Source organism: Oryzias melastigma, linkage group LG4, assembly GCF_002922805.2.
Source record: "Oryzias melastigma strain HK-1 linkage group LG4, ASM292280v2, whole genome shotgun sequence".
Classification (NCBI taxonomy): domain Eukaryota; kingdom Metazoa; phylum Chordata; class Actinopteri; order Beloniformes; family Adrianichthyidae; genus Oryzias; species Oryzias melastigma.
Window position 1 is genome coordinate 11,785,220 of NC_050515.1, and position 10,479 is coordinate 11,795,698.

The 10,479-nt window shown below is 32.6% G+C and overlaps 1 protein-coding gene across 1 annotated transcript; it reads right to left on the reverse strand.

The window, feature by feature from the left end:
* Positions 1-849: 849 nt before the first annotated feature.
* Positions 850-7,613, reverse strand: hykk.2 (hydroxylysine kinase, tandem duplicate 2). Its single transcript, XM_024279355.2, has 5 exons — positions 6,826-7,613; positions 6,203-6,512; positions 5,982-6,124; positions 5,655-5,835; positions 850-4,475 (listed from the first exon to the last, which is right to left on the reverse strand). Exons 2-5 carry the CDS (start codon positions 6,504-6,506, stop codon positions 4,033-4,035), a joined length of 1,071 nt encoding a protein of 356 aa, XP_024135123.1. The 5' UTR covers positions 6,507-6,512; positions 6,826-7,613; the 3' UTR covers positions 850-4,032.
* Between the last annotated feature and the right edge of the window lie 2,866 nt (positions 7,614-10,479).

Here is a 10,479-nt window from a genome sequence, read left to right on the forward strand (position 1 = left end):
AATCCTAACAGTTTTTCATGAAAATATGAAGGAGAGTTCCACCAAACTGACAAAGAATAAGAAAATGGCTCCACCTGCTGTTTAGGCTGAACCTCTATAGTTTGAAGTAAATGTTCTTAAACTATAGAGAAAAAAACACACTTTATGAAAGCAATAAGGATGTAAAATTTGCTTTTTTCGTTATATCTGGTTTTGACAATGTCCTTTAAGAAATATTTTAAGTCGCGTGTTTAATAGAAAAAGCTTCAAAACCTTTATTTAATTAAATTGTTTATGTTTTTCAAATTTTTTGTAATTTATAACCTCTTTATCTGTCTTGATCTTTTTATTTTTAAGTCATTTTGCTACAAAGCATTTCAATTTCATTTTTAAAACTAATAAATGTGAATTTTAAGAGTAGTTTGAGCCTGGATATTTAGTTTTTGTGTTCATTTCTTTAAAAGAGCTGAATAAAAGTTAAGGCAAACTTTCCTGCTCCTTTTATGTTCCTTTAAACTCATCATTTTTATTCTTTTTTAGTAAAACTGCTGTAAAAAAAGGGGGAAAAACTCCAACAACCCCATGAGCCTGTGTTATGTTGAATTGATCATTTTGAAACAACACACTACAGTATTTTGTTTGATTATTCTCTCTGTCTTCTTTATAGTCAAGTCATCCTGCTGTTATGTGAGGAATCTCATAGTGGAACAAAAAAAAACAAAAAAGCAGGATGTAAAAGTGAAAAAGCAAAAGGAAACAAGAAGTGTATCTTTGTGGAAACTGTCAGTCCTTACATTTGTGATCAATAATATGGTGATTCCTAAAATTGCAGATATTTGAGGGTAATATATTTACATTTTTCTTATTCCGTTTTTTTTTTTTTTGTAACTTAAATAGCTTTTACCAAAGAATTCAAAACATTTCTGTTGAGACATTTTGTTATTTATCATTCCTGTTAACAAGATCCTTGTTAGTTTTAGAAACGTTCTACAATCAGATCTCTTCAAAGAATGTGTAACTTTGCCGTATTTACGATTTGTTAAATGAGTCTAGCCACATTTGTGACACACATGTGAAAAAGAAGCAAACAGCTGTATGGAGGCTGATGCTGATTTCTGTATCCCCTAAAGCAGCTTCCCTTCATAACAATGACAGTCAGCACCGCTGATCATCACTGTCACATGAACATTTAAACATCTGTAAACTGAAGTCTAAACAGAAGGTTTAAGCTTTAACCAAATAAGTATCACCACATTTGCTGCTATAAACAGATTGATTTTGACAAGATTATTTACCTTCAAGGAATTCTGTTACTTGAAACTCTGCAGATGCAAACTCTGCAAACCCTCAACATCATACGACTCCTCAGTTTATTTACTTAACAGATAACATTTTGGATTCAAATGTATTTAATTGTATTTTTGTGTCTAATTAGTCAATATTTAACAACTAATATTTTAAACACTGATTTTTCAGGACATTTTTTTTCTTTCCAAAAGACTTTACCTTTTTTTTTTAAGAATCATGTAAAATGCATTAGTCTGACTTGAAAGACCTGAAAGTCATACACCAGCAAATCTAACTTTTTGAAGATTCTCCTTTGATTTCTCCCAGAAGCAGATGGTAAGTTTTGTGGTTCCAGCTGTTATTGAACGCAGCGGAGCTTTTCTAAGGTGAGTGTTTGTAATTCAAGAGGTATCTTTACCTCAATAGAAGCTTGTTTTTTTTTGTTTATGAAAAAAAATATACCTTTTACCACTTTAACACAAAATCAAGCAAATAAATTAGATTCAAAGACACAAAACACCCTTTGAAGTAGCTTTACATCTGAAAAAAATATGCAATGAATAAACCTGGCAGTAAAATTGATGTTTTGCATTTGACTTATACATTTAAGTATATACATTTAATAACTTTATGATTTATATGATGCATTTAGTATACCAGTTAAATGGTCTAATGGTTTAGCGTCCACTTTGCACTGAGGTTGTGGGTTCCAATTTGTAAATGGGTCATGTCAAAGCCTCCACAAATGGGACCCTTTGTTTTCCTGATTGGCACTTATTACTGGGAGTTTGAACCAACCCAAGACTTCTTTATTTTTTTTAAGTCAACAACAGTGTAAAAAAAAAACAAAAAAATTCCAAAGTTTTTTCTTTCTGTTGTGGGAGGACGACAGCCATTAATTCCAAATCTAACTAAAAATAAAAGTAGTAAAACTTTTTTTTGTAAATAAAATATATTGTTATCATTTTGTTTTTCTTTAGTTAAAGAGCCACAACAAAGGAGCAAAAGATCCAAGAAACGGTGAAACCTAAGGTAGAATACCCCTGACTTAGACTAACAAAATTAACAACATTTTAAAATATTCTTTTAAGAAAAAAAAAACATTTATGGACTCATCAAAAATCATCCATACATGACAAAATGACTAAAAACTGGTCAGGAACTTTGTGTAAGTACATATGTGCAAGTATGTATAGCAAAGGGACATTTTTGTTCACTGTTTCAGGATTTAATAAATACCCTGTTAAATACAAATACATTTTGATGTAAAAAAAAAAAAAAAAGAATTAATGTCAAAAAAATGAATAAATGTCAAATTAGTTGCATAGTCCTCAAAGTTCCAAGACCTGTAAAGATGTTTTTGTAACTAAGTTATTAAAACACTTAACAGTCCACTTGTAATGCACCAATTTAACCACAAGAGGGCAGCACATCCTTTTTACCAGGACTTGTACAGATTGTAGGAGTCTAACACATATGAATATATAATGTTATGAAATATTCTTGAAACCAAGAGAGACCAACTCAAACAGAGAGGCCACAGGTGGAAAACAACAAACTCTTCAGGGTAACAAAACCACATTATTCATTACATATATTTATAAAAAAATATTTTATTTTATAATTCAGAAAACTCAAATTTAATATTTGATCCAAATCAAAGTTGTAAACAAAAAAATAATACTTCATCCTTGATGACAAGTAAAAACTGACTAAATCTGACCCTGATTACAGAATTAAAGCATAATCTGGTATAAAAAAGCAAGTTTCAAAGAGTTATCTGGCGTACATTTTATCTTATCAATGTTAGATCTTCAATCAGTATTCACTCGGAGGAATCTTTCTCTGTTTGATAAACAATCTCTGATTTAAATAGCATAAATTACAATTGGACAGAAAAAATGTCCTAGAGGAGATTAATCACACACAAAAAAATCACAACATTGTCACTTGAAAAGTATAACAAGGTTATATCATATCAATCATGAATTCAGGTAAAGCACCAACTTCAACTTAAGAATCTCTTCTCTTGTGTGAGACAGACCTTAGGTTATGGAAGCAAAGGAGAGGATGATAATGACAAAACTAATGTGTTTCTAGTGTTACTTTTCTTTTTTTACAATAAAATAATAATACAAACTGCTGAAAACACTGTAAAAACCAGATGATCTCTAAGCTTTGTGCTTTGAAACTATATATTTCCAAGGTGAAGCGTTTTTCTGATACTTCTCTCTTTTAATCATTGCCAGCACACTTTATAACTCTGGACCGCTGGAATTTGTCCCCTTTTGCACCCATAAAAAAATGAAGCAATGAATGGTGGGAGTGCTAAAAATAACTTCAATATGTAAGCATTTTTAATTAAACCGTTCAAATGTAATACTTCGATAAACGTCTAATGAAATATATCACTAAAAAAATAATAAAATATACAACACTGAAGGAAATACCGTATCAGTTCTACTTTGAGTAACAACTCCGATAAAAAATCAGTACCTACTGATTTGTAAGTACTATCTATTTTATTGTATCCCCAAATTAAATGTTTTCTTTAATTGAGAAAAACAATTGACTGTAAATAACCTTATATAAGTAATAAAATGAATCTGAAAATAACCCACCTTTTTGCAGTTTTCTCCACTTGTACTTTAGAGTTGTGTAAAGATGCTGACTCATCAAGTAATGAACGATTCCACAATTGTGGAATGAAAAAAATAGGAAATTCTTCAACATTTTTTTGGGAGAATTTAACCAAAAAAATGTTTGTCACTTTGTGTGACTGAACTGAGCAGCCCCTTGAAACCACACCTTCTCCACCTCCTCCTTTCCGAGCTTCCAAAGCTTTTTAAGAATATCGACGCCCTTCCTGGACGTAATCATCAAATACTCTGCGTTCTCTGGGTGCAGAGTCACTGAGTAACGAGCTAAGACCAGCGACTGGCAGAAGCGGGACATTACCAGCAGATAAAGGCATTCTTTCTCCACCTCGTTGAGCGGAATGACACTTTCCCAGCCGGCAAGGACGGGCCCACCAACCTGGACGGGGTCAGGGTGCTCCGTCATCATGTACATTATAGTGATGGCAAGTTCATGGATGTAGTAGCCATAGTTCATGTCCCCAAAGTCAAGGATGCCAGAAATCTTGTAATCACCGTTCTCATTAGCTTGCACAAGCACATTGAGGTCATTGAAGTCACCGTGATTAATGCCTTGAAAGAGATAAATAAAACGCTACACTTAATTAAAAACACAATCTTCACCTCAAAATCAAGGTTGAATGAATCGGAAACCAACGTTTAAAAATAATAAATCTTCTAAAATGATTTTACTGGGAAGATAAAAACAACAATGATTGAATGCAAAAAAGGAGAGATAAAAATGCACAAATATCTAAGTTTAATGTCAAGAAAGAAAAGCGTAACTAATAACTTGTATTGAACGTGTGCTGCAGACTGAACACAAAAAAATGTTTTACAATTAAGAACAGCAAGTCTGAAAACTGAGGCAAATCTTCTTCTAAAAAATATAGAACATTTGGAAACTGTTGTTTAGTTGTCTTACTGATAAGCAGAAGGAAAAAAAAGATAAACAGGGCATTTAAAATGTTACAAGTCAGACTAGTATAACTTGAAAAAAAAGTCAAAACCAGAGTAAAACATTCTTAAGTTTGCAAAGACTGCAGCAATGGCTTGGTCTAAAGAAGTGTAGTAAAGAACAGATTAGAACTTTGTTCAGGCAGGTCATTGAGGGAGATAACCTTAACCTTAAAATAGGCCTCAAAACTGCGCTAATCTACTTTAAAGATGTCTAACATTGCATGCATGGTGTTCTGGAGCAAATAGTGCAGTGTAGTGTGTGTGGTCTAGTCTAATCTAATATATAATATCTAATCTAATCTAATCTAAAATAAAAATAAAATATAACTCCAGGTTTTGTGTTACAGTACTCAAGGTTCCTAAAACTTTCTCCAAGTCAAATTTAAGACATTTTAGGACCTATTTAAGGCCCAGGATATCAAAAATTCCATTTATCCCCATTTTATCATCAAAACAAGCAGCTTCTCGTCATTTGTGGTCTCTGCCACGATGCTTTAAGGCACCTCTTTTTTTATTTTATTTTATTATTTTTTTTAAACCGGTGGTCAGGATGCTGCATACTGGTGCACAATGATTTGTTCTGCATCTGTTTATTTCCATTCTTTGATCAAATTAATCGTGGTTAAAAAATTAAATTTTCAACAAGAAATAACTGCACACTTTTTAAGACTCGGATATTGTGACTTTTAAAAGGCTTTTTTAAGGACTTGTTTCCAAATTCAAAAATGAAATGCTTTTAAGACTTTTTAAGAACTATGCATCTGGGAAGCTGGAGTGAAGGGTCATACTCACATGTGCGGAAGTGGGGGCGTTTGGGCTCCACAGATGTTTTGTAGTGATGAATGATTGACTTGACAAGCTCCTGTAGGGGATCTCCATCTAAAGGACCAATGTATGCTTCTAAGAGGGGCACATTTGAGAGACTCCAGATGAACCCCTCCCTCTGCAGAATGCCGATATTAGGATGTTCCATCTGATCAGAAAAGATGAGAAAACTAAACGTGTAAATGGTAGATTTACTCTATGTTAAAACAGCAGCAATAAGTCAGTCAATAGCCACCATGTTTTATAGAAACAATGCAAACAATTATTATTTTTTGTGGATAATTAATGATATACCTTTTGAAGAACTGTGTCCATTGTTGCTGCCATTTTTCCAGTTTCATATAACAAGTTGGGCAATAAAGGAACTTTAGAAATGGTAACTCCGGGTAAGTACGTCAGCAAACGCACCAAGTATTTCTGTAAACCAAAACCACAATCTGCCAAAAGAAAAGTCAATTTTTTCTCTTTAAAATTAGAATTAATTCATTTAACTTTTGGAGTGCCGGCTCTCATACCCATCTCTTCCAGACTTATCTCTTGTCCTGAGACGGTGGGAAGGGCAGTTTGAGCGGGGAGTCCATTCTGGCAGAGGAAGGACATGGCGTACGTCTGCACCTCAATAATGGCGGGGTTCTTACTGTCCTCTGAGTTCATGATCTTGAAGACATACTCCCCGCCCTCCACAGCTGCCACATAGAAGTTCTGGTCGTCATAGCTGGGTAGGGAGCGGATTTCTGAAGATGTCAGCTGGTAAAGCCTTTGTAACATCTCAGACACCTGAGACTCACTGAACTCTGGCTTGGCCTGTTTCGCTGGCATTTTTCGCTGGAAATATAAAAGCATTACATTGAGGAAAAAGGTTTTGCAAAGTTAAAAAAAGGTAATGTTTCAAAAACCATTTGCAATTAATGTATATTTTGTTTTGTTCATTGTGTGACCGTAAACAGCTAAAGAAAGACGTAGAAACAACGTGTATTATTCAACAATCATTTGTGTTACTAAGCTAGAAAAAGCACATTAGCTCTAACAGGAAAGAAAAAAAACACGGAGGTATAAAAATAACAGCAAGAACGAAAAAATGGATGCATTAAAATAAGGCTAATGTAAATAAAAAATACAGACAATATTATAAACTTACTTTAAAATGTACGAAAGCGCAGGAGTATGACAAAGTTTGTGGTTCGAGGAGTCGGTGTAGCTCACCGGATATTACGACACATTGAACAGATTGAGAAAAAATTCCCACATCCGGTAGTTATTTCAAAATAAAACTGATTGAACGGAAAAGTGAAGTGATTTAGATCTTTTTTTTTTTTTTTTTTTTTTTATAATGCAAATGTTAGTGCCCATTGTATAGTTCATTTTAAACAAAAGCATAATAATAAATGCACATTTATTTAATGTATTTCAAACATAGTTTAAAACATCTTATTTTACTTTATTTAATTAATTTCAGACATATTATAAAAACAACCACAGATAAATCAATACCCTTGCTAAATCATGCTTTTAGTATTTATTTGCTCATTTGACAGAAGATAAATAAGTGACATGGGCAGCAGCTATACCTTATTGAATCCTACTCCTTAAGACACATTTGCGTTAATTAGAAATAAATAAATAAACTTTTTTTCATTGTATATTACATAATAAATAATTATGTACTTACATTACAAAAACAGGCATTCATTACATTCATCATCAACAGAATCAATCCAGGGAGTTTTTGTGTGAAGATTGACAATTACTTCCTTTTATTTATTTTTACACTTACTAATGTTTGGATAATGTTTTATTTTTGAATGTAGTCCATTCCACAGTTTTATACCATTAACTGTAATACCAAAAATATTTTAATGTTGTTATTAGTTTTTTTTAAGTTCAATGATTCCTTTTAATCTATGTCCTCATTCTCTTTAAAATAGGCTACTATTTTTGTAAGTGAATTGGGAGGAATTTAAATCTTATTTTGTATAGAAAGTGAACCTTGAAATAAACATGAATATGACTGGTATTTTAGTATAAAGAAAGTTCCAACTTCTTTTTTTTCAAGATGCAAAATCTGCTGGTAAGGCATCTCAGACATTCATTGCATTCCCTCCTTCAATGATTTGCCTTCTTCTAATGAAATGTCAACACTTCGTCCACAAAACAATTCCAGTTTAAAAAACATTCAACACAGCAACATTTTCAAATGAACTGTATAGAGATGCAAAGCTAATCACTAAATGGGGATAGAAACAAATATGAAGTGAGGATAAGATGATGCATCCATTAAAAAACAATCCTCCAGTCACTTGTATAATAGCAGTGTTGCCACAAATGGACGTTCAAGGTATGAAATAACTGTAAAAAGATTTTGCGCTCCATACCACTTTAGTTGTGAAACACATAGCTTGAATGAATAAATAAATATGGCTGTCAGAAGAATTCACTAATGGCAGTGACCTTGGATTAATATCTGGCTCACACAAAGAAGCAAAGAGGGAAAAAAACTGTGTTTAAAGACATTCAATCAATTGTTGTAATTTGATTTTGGAATGAAATGGAATTTCAATTTAAAAAAAATTGTTTGTTTTTATTTATTATTTTATTTCAAATACAAGTAAATAAATAAATCATACTCAGATCCAAATTAGACTCTTGTATCAAAAGGGAATGCATATTTTTTGGGGAAAAACAATCTGTCTTATAGACTGAAGTATCTGGAAGCAGGTTTCTGTTGTGTAAAGAGAAAAAAACAACTTTTATGAATTAAACATGAACTTTTTGATCTATTTTGTGAAGTGCACACTTTATTTAGCTGTCAGATAGGAGTTAAAAATGCTTTTAATATTGCAAAGTTGCCATGTAATATTTTTAGTGAACTGCAAAGACAAGATTGGCGCATGAAATAGTCAGATAAATAGAAAAACAAAAGAAGTAAGAAAGCAAAAGCATATCAAATTTCACCTTAAATGATAAAAGTAATACAAATAATATACATTTTAAAGTAAAAGTCACTTTTCAAAAAGGCACAGATTGCAAGTTTACTATAAGATAACATAGCATTTAGTTAGAAAACAAATTACAACGCTCAATGAACGCATTGTGTGTTGTGTTACACATTCAACTCAAACTGTGCAGTCACTATTAAGTCTCAGCTTTCATGCTGAAAATGGTGATGTGAAAAGCAGCTGCCCTGCATGTCTGGTTTATTGTTGTTGAGGGATTACTTTTCAGGCTCAATTAAGAATTTGGCATTTGGCTTGTTTTTTTCTGCAGAGTTATAGCTCTTCCTGAACTCCAAAATGTGTCAAAATTTGCTATTTCTGAGCTGTATAAGACTATTTTAGCACCTTGTTATCTTTACCAGCCCTTTGCTTAATGACTCTCACTCTGTTGTTATGGGAAGCTGGTACATAATCTTTTATTTTAGTGTTTTTTTATACAAAAATGACAACTGAAGACACTAGAAATGTACAAAAAACAAACTACTAACATGCAAATTATGAATAGATGTAATAAAACTAGTAAAAAATAAATATTCCTTGTCACTCCAAAGTTATGAGCAGAACAATGTAACACAGTACTGGGATTTTATTGCCTTTTCTTGTTTTTGTTGTTGTTTTTTGCATTAGTGTCTGATATACACAAGACGGTTGGCATGGAAACATGTTTAACCTAATGCTGGGGATTTTTCGTGATTTAAAACGGTGAAGCAACACAGCAAAATTTGCAGAAATATTCATTGCTCTCATCAAATGAGGCTTGAATTATGTCTCCTAGGTTGAAGGCATTTACTAAAAACTGTCCACAAAACTGCCTGAGGTCATCCTTAACAGCCTGTCAAAAAGCATTTTCTCACAACACCGGCAGCGAAGGAGGAACAACAGCGTCAGCTGGTCAAGCATCACCAAAGCTGCTTTTGCTCTCATTTGTGTGGCTGCCACACATAGAAGGTTTTTAAGGATAAATGCATCTCCCGACTTCTCTTTTGTAATATGAGTAAACCATGCACACATATTTAAATTTTAAAAATACAAATTAAAGCTTTACATTGAAAAAAGTATCTTCATAGTCTTCTTTCTTAGTTTAATTGTGATGGAATTAAACAAAAAAAGATGAAAAAGTAGAATTAATTCAATTCATAGTATGAGATTTAAAATCCTTTTTATGCCATGTAGATATTTCTTTCTGTAAATGTAATAAAATGCCACTTCAAACTGAAAGAAACATTTTCTTTTTCCTTTTCAGTACAAAACTCCCCGACAGTGAGCCGTGACCATGAGCACAGATCCTTTATTTATTATTCTTCAGCCCTGAATTTGGAAGAAATCTAAAAGCTGCTGGTACGATGATTAAAAATCAAATTCTAAATTTAGCAATATTGTCGTTTCAAATTTGTCTACACACCACCCGTTGGGGGGACTGGCCGGTGACAGGCACAGATCATGTGAAAGTACCTTGTGGAATGTCTTTTATCATAAAAACAGTGGTGGTCCTGTTTGATTTCTGAGGACACAGCAGCAGAGATGAGACTAAGTCGCACAACAGAGGATGGATTATGGGAGCACCACAGCAAAAAATATATATTTCTTGGTTTAAAATTCATAAAACTCAGCTGGAGCTTTTCAATACAGAAAATACACTATACACTATGAACTATACGGTATTTCAATATAAGCAATGAGAGAAAAAGCACTCATCCATTGTCCTCTCTTTTCTGAAATGATGATATAGTTGATTTTACAATAAAAAATATTTTAAAATCTATTAGTAAACTTGTCGATGTGATATATTTGAAAACATA

What these genes read in the sequence shown, in the direction of transcription:
- hykk.2 (XM_024279355.2), bottom strand. Translation starts at nt 6,506, where the DNA reads ATGCCAGCGAAACAGGCCAAGCCAGAGTTCAGTGAGTCTCAGGTGTCT. An exon ending in GATAAGTCTGGAAGAGATGG is followed by an intron (nt 6,125 to 6,202) that starts GTATGAGAGCCG and finishes TTCTTTTGGCAG; the next exon opens with ATTGTGGTTTTGGTTTACAG. An exon ending in ACGCCCCCACTTCCGCACAT is followed by an intron (nt 4,476 to 5,654) that starts GTGAGTATGACC and finishes ATCTCTTTCAAG; the next exon opens with GCATTAATCACGGTGACTTC.